Source organism: Mobula hypostoma, chromosome 2 (assembly GCF_963921235.1).
Source record: "Mobula hypostoma chromosome 2, sMobHyp1.1, whole genome shotgun sequence".
NCBI classification, from domain to species: domain Eukaryota; kingdom Metazoa; phylum Chordata; class Chondrichthyes; order Myliobatiformes; family Myliobatidae; genus Mobula; species Mobula hypostoma.
Window position 1 is genome coordinate 211,264,233 of NC_086098.1, and position 20,006 is coordinate 211,284,238.

Here is a 20,006-nt window from a genome sequence, read left to right on the forward strand (position 1 = left end):
CGACAAGGCAGCCCTAACAACAGCGAGGGCCAATCTGTCCCAGACCATCAGAGAGGCAAAGCGTGCACACACCCAGCGAATCCACAGCCACTTTCAGGACAGTGGCAACACGCAGCGCATGTGGAAGGGCATTCAGGATATCACCAACTACAAAACAACACCACCTGCCTGTGCTGATGATGCCTCCCTCCCAGATGCGTTGAACAACCTGTACGCTTGTTTCGAGGCGGTAAATGACGTGGTGGCGAGGAAGACCACCCCTCCTCCCAATGACGAGGTGCTGTGTCTTACCGTGGCCGATGTAAGGAAAACTCTACGCAGGGTCAAGCCACGGAAGGCTGCTGGACCAGACAATATTCCTGGCAGAGTGCTCAGAGGATGTGCAGACCAGCTAGCAGAAATTCTCACTGACATCTTCAACATCTCCCTGAGCAGCGCCGTCATTCCTGCGTGCTTCAAGGCCACCACCATCATCCCAGTGCCGAAGAAGTCTTCAGTGTCCTGCCTCAACGACTACCGTCCCGTTGCTCTCACATCCATCATCATGAAGTGTTTCAAGAGGCTCATCATGAGGCACATAAAGACCCTGCTGCCCCCCCCTCACTGGACCCCCTGCAGTTCGCGTACCGTCCCAACCGTTCAACAGATGACGCCATTGCCACCACCCTCCACCTGGCCCTCACCCACCTGGACAAAAAAGACACATACATTCGAGTGCTGTTCATAGACTTCAGTTCAGCACTCAACACAATCATTCCTCAGCACCTGATTGGAAAGCTGAAACCGCTGGGCCTGAACACCTCCCTCTGCAACTGGATCCTAGACTTCCTGACTGGGAGACCTCAGTCAGTCCGGATTGGAAGCAGCATCTCCAACACCATCACACTGAGCATGGGCCCCCCCTCCCAGGGCTGTGTGCTCAGTCCACTGCTGTTCACTCAGCTAACCCACGACTGTGCAGCAATACACAGCTCAAATCACATCATCAGGTTCGCCGATAACACAACTGTGGTGGGTCTCATCTGTAAGAACAACGAGTCAGCATACAGAGAGGAGGTACAGCAGCTAACAGACTGATGCAGAGCCAACAACCTGTCTCTGAATGTGAACAAAGCAAAAGAGATGGTTGTTGACTTCAGAAGAGCACGGAGCGACCACTCTCCGCTGAACATTGATGGCTCCTCCGTAGAGATCATTAAGAGTACCAAATTTCTTGGTGATCACCTGGCGGAGAATCTCACCTGGTCCCTCAACACCAGCTCCATAGCCAAGAAAGTCCAGCGCGTCTCTACTTTCTTGCGAAGGCTGAGAAAAGTCCATCACCCACCCCACCATCCTCACCACATTCTACAGAGGTTGTATTGAGAGCATCCTGAGCAGCTGCATCACTGGCTGGTTTGGAAATTGCACCGTCTCGGATTACAAGACCCTGCAGCGGACAGTGAGGTCAGCTGAGAAGATCATCGGGGTCTCTCTTCCCGCTATTATAGACACTTACACCACACGCTGCACCCGCAAAGCTAACAGCATTGTGAAGGACCGCACGCACCCCTCACACAAACTCTTCTCCCTCCTGCCATCTGGCAAAAGGTACTGAAGCATTCGGGCTCTCATAACCTGACTGTGCAACAGTTTCTTCCCCCAAGCCATCAGACTCCTTAATACTCAGAGTCTAGACTGACATCTACATCATTTATTATACTGTAACTTTACTATGCCTATTGACTTGTTTATTAATTACTGTACTGCCCTGCACTGTTTTGTGCACTTTATGTAGTCCTGTGCAGGTCTGTAGGCTAGTGCACTTTTTTTTTTAAAAAGTTGTTTTCTGTAGTCTAGTGTAGCCTTGTGCTGTCTCACATAGTCTAGTGTAGTTTTGTGTTGTTTCATGTAGCACCATGGTCCTGGAGGAACATTGTTTCATTTTTACTGTGTACTGTACCAGCAGTTTATGGTCGAAATGGCAATAAATTTGACTTGACCTGACCTCACTGATCTCCAAGAGGACCAATTTTATCCTCTTGAAAAGTGGCCAGTGAGTGAGTGGAGCTTTGAGGCTTTGACTCAAGAGGCTTCGACGAGAAGAGGCGGAGGACAAGCTTGCTCACAGTTAGTTTTTACAATGTCTCCTGAGACGGTGATACGCCTCTCATGTGAGATGTGGCAGTCTTGGGGGAACACCCCTCTCCCGCAGAGTCACATCTGCCAGAAGTGCATATGGCTGGGCGATCTGGAAGACCATGTAAGGAATCTGGAGCACTAGCTGGATGACCTTCGACTCATAAGGGAGAATGAGGCAGTCATAGATGAGAGCTACAGGGAGGTAGTCACACCTAGGCTGTCGGAAGCAGGTTGTTGGGTGACAGTCAGAGGGGGGAAAGCGAAGGTGAGCAGACAGGTAGTGCAGAGCACCCCTGATGCCATTCCTCTGAATACTAAGTTTACCATCCTGGATACTGTCGGCGGGGACGACCGACCAGGTGTGAGCCACGGTGGCAGGGCCTCCGGCACTGAGTCTGACCCGGTGGTGCAGAAGGATGGGACGGAGAAGAGGAGAGCTGTCGTCATTGGAGACTCTACAGTCGGGGAGCAGACAGGAGATTTTGTGGACATGAGAAGGACACCCGCATGGTTTGTTGCCTCCCAGGTGCCAGGGTCTGGATGTCTCTGACCGGGTGCACGACATCCTGGTACGAGAGGGAAAGCAACCAGAAGTCATGATACATGTTGGGACCAACGACATAGGCAGGAAGAGGGATAAGGTCCTGAAGTGTGAGTTTCGGGAACTAGGCAGAAGGCTGAAGAACAGGACCTCAAGGGTGGCGTTCTCAGGATTGCTGCCAGTGCTACGTGACAGTGATGGTAAGAATTGGAGGAGATGGCAGTTGAATGCGTGGCTGAGGAGTTGGTGCAGGGAGCAGGGTTTTAGATTTTTGGATCATTGGGATCTCTTCTGGGGAAGGTGGGACCTGTACAGATTGGATGGGTTGCACCTGAACTCGAGGGGGAACAATACCCTTGCAGGTAGGTTTGCTAGCATGGTTCGGGAGGGTTTAAACTAATTTGCAAGGGGGATGGGATCCGGAGCAATAGAGCAGTGAAAGAAATGCATGGAGTAAAGCCAGATCTAACATATAGAGAGGCTTTGAGGAAAGAGTAGCAGAATAAACGGTGTAAAGACAGTAAGGTAGAAGGGCTGAAGTGTGTGTACCTCAATGCAAAAAGCATCAGGAACAAAGGTGATGAACTGAGAGCTTGGATACATGCATGGAATTATGATTTAGTGGCCATTACAGAGACTTGGCAGGCACCAGGGCAGGAATGGATTCTCAATATTCCTGGATTTCAGTGCTTTAAAAGGGATAGAGTGCGGGGGGAGGGGAGGAGGGGTGGCATTACTGGTCAGGGATACTATTGCAGCTACAGAAAGGGTGGGTAATGTAGCAGGATCCTCTTTTGAATCAGTATGGGTGGAAGTCAGGAACAAGAAGGGAGCAGTTACTCTATTGGGGGTATTCTATAGACCCCCTGGTAGCAGCAGAGATACAGAGGAGCAGATTGGGGGGCAGAATTTAGAAAGATGCAAAAATAACAGGGTTGTTATCATGGGTGACTTTAACTTCCCTAATATTGATTGGCACCTGATTAGTTCCAAGGGTTTAAGATGGCAGAATTTGTTAAGTGTGCTCAGGACGGATTCCTGTCACAGTATGTGGACAGGCCGATTAGGGGGAAATGCCATACTATATCCAGTACTAGGTAATGAACCGGGTCAGGTCACAGATCTCTCTGTGGGTGAGCATCTGGCGGACAGTCACCACCGCTCCCTGGCCTTTAGCATTATCGTGGAAAAGGATAGACTCAGACAGGACAGGAAAAATTTTAATTGGGGAAGGGCAAATTATGAGGCTATCAGGCTAGAACTTGCGGATGTGAATTGGGATGATGTTTTTGCAGGGAAATGTATTATGGACATGCAGTCGATGTTTAGAGATCTCTTGCAGGATGTTAGGGATAAATTTGTCCCGGTGAGGAAGATAAAGAATGGTAGGGTGAAGGAACCATGGGTGACAAGTGAGGTGGAAAATGGCAGCATACATGAGGTTTAGGAAGCAAGGATCAGATGGGTCTATTGAGGAATATAGGGAAGCAAGAAAGGAGCTTAAGAAGGGGCTGAGAAGAGCAAGAAGGGGGCATGAGAAGGCCTTGGTGAGTAGGGTAAAGGAAAAATCCAAGGCATTCTTCAATTATGTGAAGAACAAAAGGACGACAGGAGTGAAGATAGGACCGATTAGAGATAAAGGTGGGAAGATGTGCCTGGAGGCTGTGTAAGTGAGCGAAGTCCTCAATGAATACTTCTCTTCAGTATTCACCAATGAGAGGGAACTTGATGATGGTGAGGACAATATGAGTGAGGTTGATGTTCTGGAGCACGCTGACATTAAGGGAGAGGAGCTGTTGGAGTTGTTAAAACACATTAGGACGGACAAGTCCCTGGGGCCTGACGGAAAATTCCCCAGGCTGCTCCATGAGGCGAGGGAAGAGATTGCTGAGTCGCTGGCTAGGATCTTTATGTCCTCGCTGTCCACAGGAATGGTACCGGAAGATTGGAGGGATGCGAATGTTGTCCCCTTGTTCAAAGAAGGTAGTAGGGATAGTCCGGGTAATTATAGACCAGTGAGCCTTACGTCTGTGGTGAGAAAGCTGTTGGAAAAGATTCTTACAGATAGGATCTATGGGCATTTAGAGAATCATGGTCTGATCAGGGACAGTCAGCATGGCTTTGTGATCGTGTGTAACAAGCCTGATAGAGTTCTTTGAGGAGGTGACCAGGCATATAGATGAAGGTAGTGCAGTGGATGTGATCTATATGGAGTATAGTAAGGCATTTGACAAGGTTCCACATGGTAGGCTTATTCAGAAAGTCAGAAAGCATGCGATCCAGGGAAGTTTGGCCAGGTGGATTCAGAATTGGCTTGCCTGCAGAAGGGAGAGGATCGTGGTGGAGGGAGTACATTCAGACTGGAGGATTGTGACTAGTGGTGTCCCACAATGATCTGTTCTGGAACCTTTACTTTTCGTGATTTTTATTAACGACCTGGATGTGGGGGTAGAAGGGTGGGTTGGCAAGTTTGCAGATGACACAAAGGTTGATGTTGTTGTAGATAGTGTAGAGGATTGTCGAAGGTTGCAGAGAGACATTGATAGGATGCAGAAGTGGGCTGAGAAGTGGCAAATGGAGTTCAACCCAGAGAAGTGTGAGGTGGTACACTTTGGAAGGATTAACTCCAAGGCAAAGTACAAAGTAAATGGCAGGATACTTGGTAGGTGGAGGAGCAGAGCGATCTGGGCGTACATGTCCACAGATCCCTGCAAGTTGCCTCACAGGTAGATAGGGTAGTTAAGAAAGCTTATGGGGTGTTAGCTTTCAAAAGTCGAGGAATAGAGTTTAAGAGTCGTGAGGTAATGATGCAGCTCTATAAAAATCTGGTTAGGCCGCACTTGGAGTATTGTGTCCAGTTCTGGTCGCCTCACTATAGAAAGGATGTGGAAGCATTGGAAAGGGTACAGAAGAGATTTACCAGGATGCTGTCTAGTTTAGTCAGTATGGATTATGATCAGAGATTAAGGAAGCTAGGGCTTTACTCTTTGGAGAGGAGGAGGATGAGAGGAGGCATGATAGAGGTGTACAAGATAATAAGAGGAATAGATAGAGTGGACAGCCAGCACCACTTCCCCAGGGCACCACTACTCAATACAAGAGGACATGGCTTTAAGGTAAGGGGTGGGAAGTTCAAGGGGGATATTAGAGGAAGGTTTTTTACTCAGAGAGTGGTTGGTGAGTGGAATGCACTGCCTGAGTCAGTGGTGGAGGCAGATACACTCGTGAAGTTTAAGAGACTACTAGACAGGTATATGGAGAAATTTACGGTGAGGGGGCGTTACATGGGCGGCAGGGTTTGAGGGTCGGCACAACATTGTGGGCCGAAGGGCCTGTAATATGCTGTACTATTCTATGTTCTATCTTTACAATGGTTTTGCTCCTAATGTTTACGTAAAACATGTGATTCTCCTTCACCTTGCCTGCTAGAGCAATCACGTTTTCTTTTAACCCTCCTGATTTCCCTCAGTGTTCTCTTGCATTTCAAGCACCTCATTTGTTCTGTGCTATGCAACTCCTTCTTATCTAGGGCCTCAATAGTTTTCAAAAACCAAATTTCACTGAATCTGTTAGCCTTGCCGATTATTTTAACAGGAACATACAAACCTTGTACTCTCAGAATTTCACTTTTGAAGGCCTCCCACTTACCAAGCATCTCTTTGCCAGAAAACTACTTATCCCAATCCACACTTGCCAAATCTTTTTTGATGCCAACAAAATTGGCCTTTCTCTTATTTAGAAACTTAACCTGAGGACTATAACTATCCTTCACCATAGTTATCTTGAAATTAAATGAATTGTGATCACTAGATCTGAAGTGCTCCCTTACAGAAACTTCAGTCACCTGCCCAGCATCATTCCCTAATAGGAGATCCAGCATTTTGTTTTCTCTAGTTGGGATATCTATATATTAAGGAAACTTTCCTGAACACATTTCACAAACTCTATCCCATCCAGCTCTTTTACAGTATGGGAGTCCCATTAAATAAGTGGAAAGTTAAAATTACAACCTTATTTTTCTTGCAACTGTCTAATAATATCTCCCTTCAAATTTGCTCAACATCCCACTGATTATTCTCATTAATCTGATTAATGTGGGTATCCCTTTTCTTATTCCTCAGTTTCACTCATATAGATACAGTAGACGAGTCCTCCAGTCTGTCCTGTCTGAGCACTGCCTTGACATTTTCCCTGACTAATTATGCTTCCCCCCCCCCCATTTTAATCACTCCCGCTCTATCACGTCTAAAGCATCGGAACCCCAGAACACTGAGCTGCCACTCCTACAACCAAGTCTTACTAATGTCTACAATATCATAGTTCCACATGCTGATCCATGACCTAAACTCATCCGCATTACCTGTAATACTCCAAGGTTCCCTAAACCGTGTGTTTTATTTTAACAGGAAAATACAAACTCTGTACTCTCAATAATACATTTTTCACTACGTTATTCACACCATGCTCAACCTTTCGATTCCTGTCTTTGTATATATACTTAATTTTCATCTTTCTCCACAACCAGTTTGGCATCTGCCCTGGCACTTTGGTTCCCATTCCTCTGCAATTATAGTTTAAAACCATGTACAGCACAAGCAAACCTCCCCAGAAGGATACTAATCCCCTCCAGTTCAGGTATGTTTGTACAGGTCCCACCTTTCCTGAAAAGGAGCCAAATGATCCAAAAATCTGAAGACCTCCCTCCTGCATGATCTCCTTAGCCACATGATAACTGTATTATCTTCTGTATTTCTGGCCTCATTAGCACATGGCACGGGTAGCAACCCTGAGATCACCACCCTGGAGGTCCTGTCCTTTAACTTTGCATGCAGCTCCCTGAACTCACTGTGCAGATCTCATCACCCCTCCTGCCCGTCATTGGTACTGATGTAAACCATGACCTCTGGCTACTCAGCCTCCCGTTTTAGAATGCAGTAGTCATGTTATTTTTCAGATCAGTAAGATTGTAATAAAGCCAAACAATTTTCCATTAACTGTACCACCTATTGTTTAACAGACACTCCACTCAATGACACAGCAGTGCACTGAAACCAAGGGCTTTGAAGTGTGTCATTGAACTGAGCTCAGCTGCGGATGGGATCGCTGGAGGTCAGGACATGCTGCTTTTGGCACTCCCCTCTGCAGCTGGCTTCGCCGAAGCTGTTGGAAGGGGGAAGGGCAAGGCTGCAGCTGAGGAACAATGTTAACCAGCTGGTTTGGTTCTAACGCAGGTATGGGTGGAGAACACACACAGCACTGAGTCAGCAAGTGACGCAACAGGTAAGCACAGTCACAGCTGAACTATTCTCTGGCATTAAACCACTGAATTTAGCATAGGGTTAAGTGTAATAATTCAGATTTCTGCACATCTCTAAACGGCTTCAATATTCTAAATAACCATCCACCAGCAGGAAATGTCTTCCTGCCATAGCTGTCTTTAACAGGCTGATCACTGTTTACTAGTAATACACTTCTGCAGTACTCAACTAATGAAAGTCATATAGCTCCAAATAATGAAAAAGATATATAATACGATAAATGCCAAAACAAAAAAACTACTTTATAGAAATTTTGCAATTTTTAAACTATTACCAGTTTCACAAACAAATATACTGAATAGTTAGTTATATCTATTGATTAGCAGGTAAGTGAGTGAGGCACTAACCCCCTTTGTCCGATGTTCGGAGAAAGATCATGTCAGCAGGTACCCTTTGATTCTATGGAAATGAAAAGGAAACAAGTTACTAAGCAGTAATAGTAATTGGAAGCATGACAGAGAATGTATACGAGACTACGCACAAATATCATTATCTCATATGGTAATGCTTTATTTTAAGGACAATTTGCCTCCATTTTCTCACTGCCCTACAGGGCCTCATTTTAGCTTGGAAAGCCTTTACATTTCTTTGCTTCTCAAGAGAAAGGGATTACCACTTATTTGGTCTCTCTATTATACCTTCTTAGTTTTGGGACAATATTTATACATCCTTTTGGCACCTTTACTTTAATCATCTGAAGACCAGACTGCACAAGTGTAGCTAAACTGTTTTTCAGTGTAGATCAATACAAACTCCTACTTGCCATTGCATTTTACACTTACCCATATTGAAAACCTTTTGCTCCTTTATCATTCTGAAAGTTTGTTAATTGATCCTTTTGTTTCCCTTCATAGTTTCCCACCTTCAGCCACATATTTTGCTTTCAGTTTCAAAGTCTAAATTATTTGTTTGAACAATTGGCATCAAGGAACTCTATGAAATGCATTCCACAAGCCTGAGTAACCACAGTTAACCCCTGCTCTGTTTGCTTTATAACCAGATGGCAAACAATTATCTTCTGATTCTACATGCAAGAAGGGATCAGGAGACCATGATAAAGTACTTTGATTAAAATACCTTTGGCAGATAGTGCATTTAACTTTTGTTCAGCCATTCAACGCATGCAATAAAGTTGATCAAATATCAACTTCCATTTGGAATTCATGTGACTAATTAAAACTTAGTCTCATTTTGTTTTACTATTATGTCTTTGATAAATTCTAATATATTATCACTTTGACTTTACTTGTAAGAAATTATTTTAATATTTAAAGGAATGTACAAACCTTTTCAACAATAATTAAATCCCCCACTTGAATATTTGAGCTCTTGACGGTCACAATACCTGTCAAGGGAGAATGCACTTCAGCACAGTTTCAATAGTCACAGATTATAACTGAAGCTGAATAAAGGCTAAATTTGATGAAAAATAAATAAGAGCGGACAGCTTAATAATTAAAGTTCAATATCTATTAAGTTTTACAATGATACTTCAGCACATTATATGTAGACATCTTATTTCAAGTAAATCCAAAACAAAGTTTCAGGTTCACATTTGCTTCTGATATTAAACTTCCACACCAGAGAAAACTATTAACCATTGTAACCATCACTATCAATTTAAGTAAAACACTCAATGAATGATAGATTTTTATTCAATGCTCAATCTGTTAAATTTTGTGTACCTGATTTGTTAATTATAAACTTAAATTAGATGGGGGACCAGTGGTGGACACTGAATGGGGATAAGGTTAGCACCTAGTTGTGAGTTGTTATACTTCATCAGGAAATTGTCAGATTGGTTTGAGGCCCACAAATAGTGGCCACACAAAAGCTCCAAGAAGCTTTGGAATTGAAGCCTGGTCAATACTGTTTGCAAGTTGGAGTAGCAAGAAAGTAAAGTTACTGTAATTATACATTTCATAAAACAAGTCTGCACGTATCAGAAGGATATATTGTAACATTAATGTTCATTAATCATTTGCAGTTTGAACACAAGTCTGCTTTCCCATGGTGAAAATGCTGGCAAATTTATTCAGAAAGCATAGAAAATGCAAAAAAAAAGGACACAACAAAGAACATCTGACTTCACATTGCTTCCATCAGGGAAGAGATACAGGAGCCTGAAGCCCACACTCTACATTTTAAGAACCGCTTCTTCCCCTTCACCATCAATTTCTGAATGGTTCATGATTATTTTTTTTTATTATTTGTCTTCCGCACCATTTTTGTAAACTAGAGTAAATTTACATTTTGTACTGTACTGTTGCTACAAAACATTTCCTGACATACGTCAATGACAATGAACTCGATTCCAATACAAATATAACACAAAAAAGAATTTTTGCATATTCAGTTGACTTTTTCTTAATGCATTTTAGTTTGACGTGAACCTTAAGACTAGCTGCAAAAATAATCTGCAATATGTTAGTTATCGCTGGGCTGATAACCAGTTCAAGGGAGAAATCAGCAGAATTAACAAGGGTCACATTGCCTTTGTTTATTTCTCTTACAGAAGTTACTTTAAAATTAACAATAACCAACCCAGCTTCCTAACAGTCAGGCAAAGTACACCAGTTATTAACAGTTCTGTTGTGAGTGTGATCCGTCAATCGAGAGCCATTGAAGTTGGTGATATAGAAGTCAATGACAAACACCAGAACATCTGCAGACACTGAAACTCCAAAGCAACACACACAAAATGCTCGAGGAATTCAGATCAGACAGCATCTATGGAAAAGAACAGTTTATGTTTCAAGCCCAGATCCATCTTCAGGACTAAGAGAGGGAGAAGATGCCAGAATAAAAAGGTGGACAAACTCAGCAGCATAAATTGAAAATCTAGTTACTAATATTCTTTAACTTGAGGAGCATATCATTTTTTTTTAAAAATGGAGGTGCTATCTAACCCTCAATGAAAAAGAAGGCTTTGTCCTGGTAATGGTATTAATACCACAAAACTGAGCCAATTTCTGACTGTAGTAAAATATGCCAGTCAGCAATATCTTAGCCCTGGACTGCTCATTGCATTGGTAGACTAGCAAGTATTAAGCAGACCTCTTGGCAACCTGTATCAAACTGACAACCTTCTGGTAAAAGTTGATATTTGTATCAGTGTGTGGCCCTGCAAATACCTCAGAGCACAGGCCCTGTGCTGTGCAGCTTGCTCAGGATAAACCTCGGCATCTCTTATGATTTATTTCTTTATTCATTGAGATATAGCATGGAATTGGCCCTTCCAAACCTTCAAGCCGCGCTGCCCAGCAATCCCCTGATCACAGGACAACTTATAGTGACCAATTAACCTACCAATTGGTATGTCTTTGGACTGTGGGAGGAAACCCATACGGTCACAGGGAGAACATACAAACTCCTGACAGGCAGCGCTGGGGACTGAACCCGGTTCACTGGTACTCTAAAGCATTGTGCTAAACACTACGCTGCCATGCCGCTCCTCTGTCCAGAACTCCTTTGCAGAGAGTCCAAATTCTGGAACTCAGGCTGGGAAATGTACCAACTGAACCACGCCCAAGATACCAGGTGCAAATATAGTGGTCTCATTTATACACTTAGGAGAAAGTAAACAAATCTTCCTAACTAACTTTCTTTAAGTGATTTTGGTTTTCAGAACGTGTTCAAGAGAATTCAAGTGAAAATTTAAGAAAAAGAGAATTCTAGGAGGAAATAAGGCTACTCGAGCTGTCAAGGCTGTTCAGGGCTTCTTGTGCTGGGACAATACCTCTGCCACACTATGCAATACCAAGTACTCCAGGCTTCCAGTGGGAAAAATCCCTGCAGAAACTTGCCTTGTGAGCAGGGAAACAGAAAGTCTGCCCCAGTATTTATACTCTATAGCCATCATTTGGTGAGAAATTGAGTCTTATCTTAAAAGAATCTGTTTCACACCAGCTTGAAGCAGCAGAAATACTGAGATTATCAGTGCAAATTAATAAAAGCAGATTGTGCTCAGTCCTCTAACCCAACCTTACACCGCATTTCAGATTGGATTAGTTCCACTACATTGAGATTTCATGGCAGTGTTATGGCCTTCAGTCAGGGTTAGACACAGCAGCCATCTCAGGGGTAAAAAAAAATGAGGTCATCTCTGAAGCCTGCAGTGCTGTGCATCTTCCCGAGAGTTTGCTCACTTGTTCATGTATCTACCCTGCAAGTCTTTTCAACATTCTTCCATTATAGAAGTAAAACTTGAAAGCTACATCATTCAGTGTCATAAGAACCTGCAATAAAAACTCACAACTTTAATTTCTACGGCAATGATTTCAATAAAGTTATTAAAGCAACTGATTCACTGAAGCTATATCTTATGAAATTCTAAACAAAGATACACTGACCCAGTCCATACAATACTTCATTTACAAGCTTCAGCAATAATTCAAGTGTTTTCATCTACATGTCCTTCAGTTTGCAAAATCAAAGTTAATTCTAATTCTCTAAGTTTTTGCTCTATGCCTAAGTTACAGAAATAAAATCACAATGTATTTTTGTATAATTTTGAGGTAGGTGGAGAATGGAGATAAAAGTCCACAATTAATTAAAAATCTTCCATTGAAGGGCTTTAAAACAATAAATCCCAAAGCTAAGTCCGGATTTAACAGACTTTTACTGAACTTCCTTGGATATGCAAATAGGAGATGCATCATAAATCTACAGGAGTCCTCCAAATGGTGGCTCAGTTACAAAGCCTACATAGCACTGCGGAAAGACATATGCTCACCCAGTACAAAAACCTTTGATTTTAAATCCTGTTCATTTATGTTAAATCCTACTGTTTTAGCAGCTGGCAACAGGATACAAGAAGCAGGAACTGGGCCCTAGAAACTGACCTCTGGCTGTGAGCTTGCTGTAGATCTGGGAGTTCACTTCTTTGTCTCGCATGTAACATCGGATCTCCTCCACAGCCTCTCTGATGATTGTCACAGCCAAGACAAAACCCTGCAAACCAAGTGTAAAAGGAAATTCTTTATTATTAATGCATATAACAATTTTATTACCACGATTTGCTGCCAGTAAAAATAAAGCGCTAGTCATGATTAATTAAATTAAAAGAAGGTTTATTCTCAGGTAATTGATGCATATCAATCCAAGATAGTAAAATGCAAGGTCCAGCTGCCTTCTAACAGCAGGATAGGTCAAACAGCTGCATTTTGAAGTCATTATAATAGAGCAAACAAAACTGAATACTGTGCCCGACCAATTGAATGCAACTTTAATGAACCATTTCATCATTCTAGCCTCTGTGGTTAAATTACGTTCAATCTGATTAATGTATAGAGGGTTTTAAAAAGTCAAACACCTGAAACTGGATGGGATAACTTTTTTTTTAAAAAATGCACGATAGCACAGAAAATGTGATTTTGTACATTTTGAAGTATTTGTACCCTTTTACATTAAACTCCAGTCCATCAGAAAATATGACAGGCATTTTCCAATTATCCTAAAGCGAGATTCATTTCCCACATGTGATGACATCAATGTGTACAGTATCCACTAATTACTTTAACAACAGAGTGGAACAAAAATTGGTATTTGCAAACAACACAGTTCAGCAAGAGGTACATCAAAAACAAAAACAGTGAGATCTGCCTAATTTGAAAGGGATATCACAAGGATGTGGATATTATATTCACTTACTCACATCCTACTTCCTCTAACATCTGATTAAAAAAAGTCTTCAGCCCAAAGCACAATGTCTAACAACTGATCCCTGGCCCACTGAAGCCCGGGTTTTCAACTCTCAGTTCCTACTGCATTCTCCAACAGATGTGTTGTGATGTACTTTTCTGAGACCTGCCAAACTATCATTAGCTCAGATAACAGGCGATTTGTTATACACGTGATCTGATATAATCGAAGTATTTAGGTCTACAGATGTTCTAACCTTATTCCTCAGTGGGTGTCTGTATATATGAATGTGTACACATGAAAATCAGTCAGGCTTAGGGAGAGATGTAAACAGAAGCTAGGCTATAAACTTTGTATACTTCCCAAATGTGATTTACTTAAGTTGTTGCACATGAATTAATAGAACTCAAAAAGCACAAAGTACAGTCATTAATCTAATTGCTGAGTTAGGAAAATGAGGAAAACAAGACAGCATTTTTTTGCACTGGAAGGCAAGTACTTGAAGCTCAAGACTTCAAAGCAGTCAACTAAGTTTATGATCTATGAAAAAGTGTTCCCCTCTCTCCTGTATGCTAAAACATGGATATTTACAGTAGGTAGTTCAAAACACTAGTAAAATTTCAACCAATATTTCTGCCACAAAATCTTCCAAATCCATTCATAATGTTGACATTCCCCTCCCCTCAGTCCAGCAACCCCAGCTATGAGCCTCTAAATATGGTTAACCCAGTTCAATGGGAGAGCTGCAACATTTGCAACCCTGACACCACACAACCACCAGCTTTGTCATAGTAAGTGACTTCCAGGAAGGCAGAACAATATCTCAAGGATGTTCTCCAAACCACTTCAAAAAAAAAACTCATTAGAAAATCATAGAGATCACAGGCCCAAAATTGCTGAAGCTGGCAGGCAACCATCTGGGAAAGCAGAGAGAACTTAATGAGTCTCTTTGGGAACCTGTAGAGGCCAAGTGTAAACAGTAGAAGATGCACACACTCATGCAATCAACCACACACCTGCCATACAAACTCTACCTCTCTCATCTGTGCTCCCTCATGGGGCTCATTAGTCATCTCCAAACCCACAGTGGAAACAACTATAATATGAAGGAACGGATCTGTATTAAAAGGCACCCAACAAGTTTGCACATAAACTTTACTTCTGAATATGGCTGAATGGACCACAGTCTGTTCCTGGAATGAAGCATTAAGATAATTCATTATCAGAACCAACCTATTTAGAGACAGTTAAATGGGATAATCTAATCATGGTAAAGGCAACTCCTTCAAAACCTGATCCCGTTTATAGCATCCTGATGGTTTCAAATGGCTTAAATGGCTTTCAAATGGTTTCAAATGGCCAAATACAAGACAAGTATCACAAAACTAAACCACAGCATTATGCTCCATTTAGTGCATCATAGAACTAGAAATCAAGCAAGTGTCAAGCACTTGCAAAATTTCACTGTTATTTTATAATACAGAGATATTAATGGACCTCTGGCCTGTAAACAGATTCTCAACTGTAGTATATACTGGCTTGCTTGCAATTTATTATGGTATTATACTTTAAATATTAAGACACTTAGTTTCAGAAGTATGGATGATAGGAAAGTGCTGAACAAGAACATTGCTCGTTCAGCTAAATTAGTAAGACTGGGGTGGCACGGTAGCAGTGGTTAGCGTAACACTATTACAGCGCTAGTAACCCAGGTTTAGTTCCTGCCACTGCCAGTAAGGAACCATAGAACCATAGAAACTACAGCACAGTAACAGGCCTTTTGGCCCTTCTTGGCTGTGCCAAACCATTTTCTGCCTAGTCCCACTGACCTGCACATGGACCATATCCCTCCATACACCTCCCATCCATGTATCTGTCCAATTTATTCTTAAATGTCAAAAAAGAACCTGCATTTACCACCTCGTCTGGCAGCTCATTCCATACTCCCACCACTCTGTGTGAAGAAATCCCCACTAATGTTCCCTTTAAACTTTTCCCCCATCACCCTTAACCCACGCCCTCTGGTTTTTTTCCTCCCCTTGCCTCAGTGGAAAAAGCCTGCTTGCATTCACTCTATCTATACCCATTATAATTTTATATACCTCTATCAAATCTCCCTCATTCTTCTACGCTCCAGGGAATAAAGTCCTAACTTATACAACCTTTCTCTGTAACTGAGTTTCTCAAGTCCCGGCAACATCCTTGTAAACCTTCTCTGCACTCTTTCAACCTTATTTATATCCTTCCTGTAATTTGGTGACCAAAACTGAACAAAGTACTCCAGATTCGGCCTCACCAATGCCTTATACAACCTCATCATAATATTCCAGCTCTTATACTCAATACTTTGATTAATAAAGGCCAATGTACCAAAAGCTCTCTTTACGACCCTATCTACCTGTGACACTTTTAGGGAATTTTGTATCTGTATTCCCAGATCCCTCTGTTCCACTGCACTCCTCAGTGCCTTACCATTAACCCTGTATATTCTACCTTGGTTTGTCCTTCCAACGTGCAATACCTCACACTTGTCTGTATTAAACTCCATCTGCCATTTTTCAGCCCATTTTTCCAGCTGGTCCAAGTCCCTCTGCAGGCTCTGAAAACCTTCCTTACTGTCTACTACACCTCCAATCTTTGTATCATCAGCAAATTTGCTGATCCAATTTACCACATTATCATCCAGATCATTGATATAGATGACAAATAACAATGGACCCAGCACTGATCCCTGTGGCACACCACTAGTCACAGGCCTCCACTCGGAGAAGCAATTCTCTACTACCACTCTTTGGCTTCTTCCATTGAGCCAATGTCTAATCCAATTTACCACCTCTCCATGTATACCTAACGACTAAATTTTCCTAACTAACCTCCCATGCGGGACCTTGTCAAAGGCCTTACTGAAGTCCATGTAGACAATATCCACTGCCTTCCCTTCATCCACTTTCCTGGTAACCTCCTCGAAAAACTCCAATAGATTGGTCAAACATGACCTACCACGCACAAAGCCATGTTGACTCTCCCTAATAAGTCCCTGTCTATCCAAATGTTTGTAGATTCTGTCTCTTAGTACTCCCTCCAATAATTTACCTACTACCGACGTTAAACTTACTGGCCTATAATTTCCCGGATTACTTTTCGATCCTTTTTTAAACAACGGAACAACATGAGCCACTCTCCAATCCTTCGGCACCTCACCTGTAGACAGCGACATTTTAAATATTTCTGCCAGGGCCCCTGCAATTTCAACACTAGCCTCCTTCAAGGTCCGAGGGAACACCCTGTCAGGTCCCGGGGATTTATCCACTTTAATTTTCCTCAAGACAGCAAGGACCTCCTCCTTTTCGATCTGTAGAGTATCCATGATCTCACTACTTGTTTCCCTTAATTCCATAGACTTCATGCCAGTTTCCTTAGTAAATACAAGCGCAAAAAACCTATTTAAGATCTCTCCCATTTCCTTTGGTTCCGCACATAGCCGACCACTCTGATCTTCAAGAGGACCAATTTTATCCCTTACAATCCTTTTACTCTTAATATACCTGTAAAAGTTCTTTGGATTATCCTTCACTTTGACTGCCAAGGCAACCTCATGTCTTCTTTTAGCCCTCTTGATTTCATTCTTAAGTATTTTCTTGCACTTCTTATACTCCTCAAGCACCTTATTTACTCCCTGCTTCCTATACATGTTTGTATGATATCTCTGTAACTGAGCTGATTTCCTCTGGGTGCTCCAGTTTCCTCACACATTCCAGAGAGTTGATTGGTGTAATTGGGTGTGGTGCAGGCTCATTGGGTCAGAAGGGATGACAATACTGCCTCTATAAATAAATAACTAAATAAAGAAAGATTGGGTCCTTGATTATTCTAACACAATTTGTGCAAAACTACTTCTCCATAATGTTAATGGCAATTAACACAGAATCTCTGCAAACAAATCCACTCAAACCAGATTCCAGCTGCTCTGTTGAAAGTTCATCCTCATCTGATTAATGCATACACAGTGACTTAGTTATCTCGAGCTGAAGTCTCAAAACAAAGCTGGATTTTTCAGAAATAGGTGGAACAGAGCCATAACATTACACACTATTTGGTGTTTGAATTAAGAAATACATGTAAAGGTGCACATTAAATTTCTAATACCCAATTTCAATTCACAAATAGATCAGCTCATCTTAAATCCAGTCAACATGCGCAAAATGCTGGAGGAACTCAGCAGGCCAGGCAGCATCTATAGAAAAGTGACTCTTTGCCACATATGCTGTCTACACTGCTGAGGTCCTCCAGCATATTGTGCGTGTTGCTTGGATTTCCAGCATCTGCAGATTTTCTTGCTTGATCTTAATACCAGTGCTCCATTTTCACAAATGTTTCCAACCATCATGAATGCTGGTGACAAGGCAGCCGACCACGACTGGAGACTGAGGGAACCCACACTGCTTAAGGTTAGTCATAAACACTGGAAAGTCAGCAGATGCTGGAAATCCAAAGCAACGCACACAAAATGCTGGAGGAACTCAGCAGGTCAGGCAGCATCTATGGAAATGAGCAACAGTAGACTTTTTGGGCCAAGACCCTTCTTCAGGTCTGAAAAGGAAAAGGGAAACTGCCGAAGTAAAAAGGGTGGGGGGGAGGGGGGAAAAAGAGGGGAAAAGGATAGCTGGAAGGTGATAAATGAAGCCAGGTAGATTGTAAAGATAAAGGGTTGGAGAAGAAATAATCTTACAGGAGAAGAGGTCAAACTCTTAATTGCTATCTTGAATTCATCTGGGCCTGATGGACTATATCCCAGAGCCCTGAGACAGGTTGGTAAAGAGATACCAGATACATGGTTCATGGTCTTTCAAGAATCACTTGATTCTGGCATGGTCCTGGAGTACTGGAAGATTGCAAATGCCACTCCACTTTTTAAGGAAGGAAGGAAAGCAAAAGAAAGGAAATTTAAGACCAGTTAGCCTAACCTCAGCAGTTGGGAAAGTGTTGGAGTTTATTATTAAGGAAGAGGTTTTGAGATACTTGGAGACTAATGATAAAAGTGATATCAAGATCAAACTCGCTAATACTTCTTGTTACAAAGTCAGCATGGTTTCTGTGAAGGGAAAGCTTGCCTGACAAATCTGTTAGATTTCATCTAGAAAGTAACAACCAGGGTGGACAAAGGAGAGGCAGTGGATGTCATTAACCTGGATTTTCAGATTTTGATGAGGTGACACAAGGCTACTTAACAAGAAAAAAAATCCTGTGGCGTTACAGGAAATATACTGGCATAGGCAGAGGAATGGCTGACAGGCAGGAGGCAGCGAGTGGGAATAAAAGGGGTCTTTTCTGGTTGGCTGCCAATGACTAGTGGTATTCCTCAGGGGTCAGTATAGGAACCGCTTCTTTTCACATTGTTTGTCAATGATTTAGATAATGGAATTGATAGCTTTGTGGCAAAGTGAGTGGATGATACAAAGATAGGTGGAGGGGTAGGTAGTGCTGAGGAAGCAATGCAATTGCAGCATGATTCAAATTGGAAGAATGGGCAAAAAAAGTGGCAGATGGAACACAGTGCTGGGAAATGTATGATAACGCATTTTGGTAAAAGGAACAGTATCTAAATATTTAGACTACTATCTAAATGGGGCAAAGGTTCAAACATCAGAGGTGCAGAGTGGCTTAGGAGTCCTCATGCAAGACTCCCAGAAGGTTAATTTACTGGTTGAGACTGTGGTAAAGAAGGCAAATGCATTTATTTCAAGGGAATAGAATATAAAACCAAGGAGATAATGCTAACCATTTATAAGACACTGGTCAGGCTGCACTTGGAGTATTGTCAACTGTTTTGGACCCTGTATGTCAGAAAGGATGTGTTGTCATTGGAGAGAGTCCCGAGGAGCTTCACAAGGACGATTCCAGGAATGAATGGGTTAACATAGGAGTATTTGACAGCTTTGGAACTGTACTCACTGGAATGCAGAAGAACGTGGGGGCATCTCATTGAAACCTACCGAATGTTGAAAGGACTAGATAGGGTGGATGTGGAGAGGATATTTCCTATGGTGGGGGTGTTCAGAACTAGAGGGCACAGCCTCAAAATTGAGAGCATGATCCTTTAGAACAGAGGTAAAGAGAATTTTTTTTTTGCCAGAGGAGAGTGAATCTGTGGAATGCTCTGCCACAAACCGACGTGGAGGCCAGGTCCATGCATATATTTAAAGCGGAAGTTGATTGTTTCCTGTTCGGTCAGGGCATCAAAGGATATGGTGAGAAGGCAGGTGTAATGGGGTTGAGTGGGAACCTGGATCAGCCATGATGGAATGGCGGAGCAGACTCAATTGCGTGAATGGACTAATTCTGCTCCTACATCATATAATCTAAGAGAGTGGATCATAGAAGAA

At 42.4% G+C, this 20,006-nt stretch overlaps 1 protein-coding gene across 4 annotated transcripts in view; it reads right to left on the reverse strand.

Moving 5' to 3' along the window:
• The window catches only part of LOC134342850 (probable phospholipid-transporting ATPase IIA), a 174,575-nt gene that overhangs the window by 138,158 nt on the left and 16,411 nt on the right, over nt 1-20,006 (reverse strand). For 3 of the 4 annotated variants that reach the window (XR_010017124.1, XR_010017123.1, XM_063041479.1), the window contains exons 5-7: nt 12,825-12,933; nt 9,267-9,325; nt 8,328-8,379 (exon numbers count right to left, since the gene is read on the reverse strand). Coding sequence is in view for 2 of the 4 variants with exons in the window: in XM_063041479.1 (XP_062897549.1) it covers nt 8,328-8,379; nt 9,267-9,325; nt 12,825-12,933 (220 nt within the window). In the remaining 2 variants the exon portion in view is untranslated. Of the gene's footprint in view, nt 1-8,327; nt 8,380-8,762; nt 8,839-9,266; nt 9,326-12,824; nt 12,934-20,006 lie in introns of those variants that run through there. The other variant, XM_063041481.1, reaches the window with a different exon arrangement.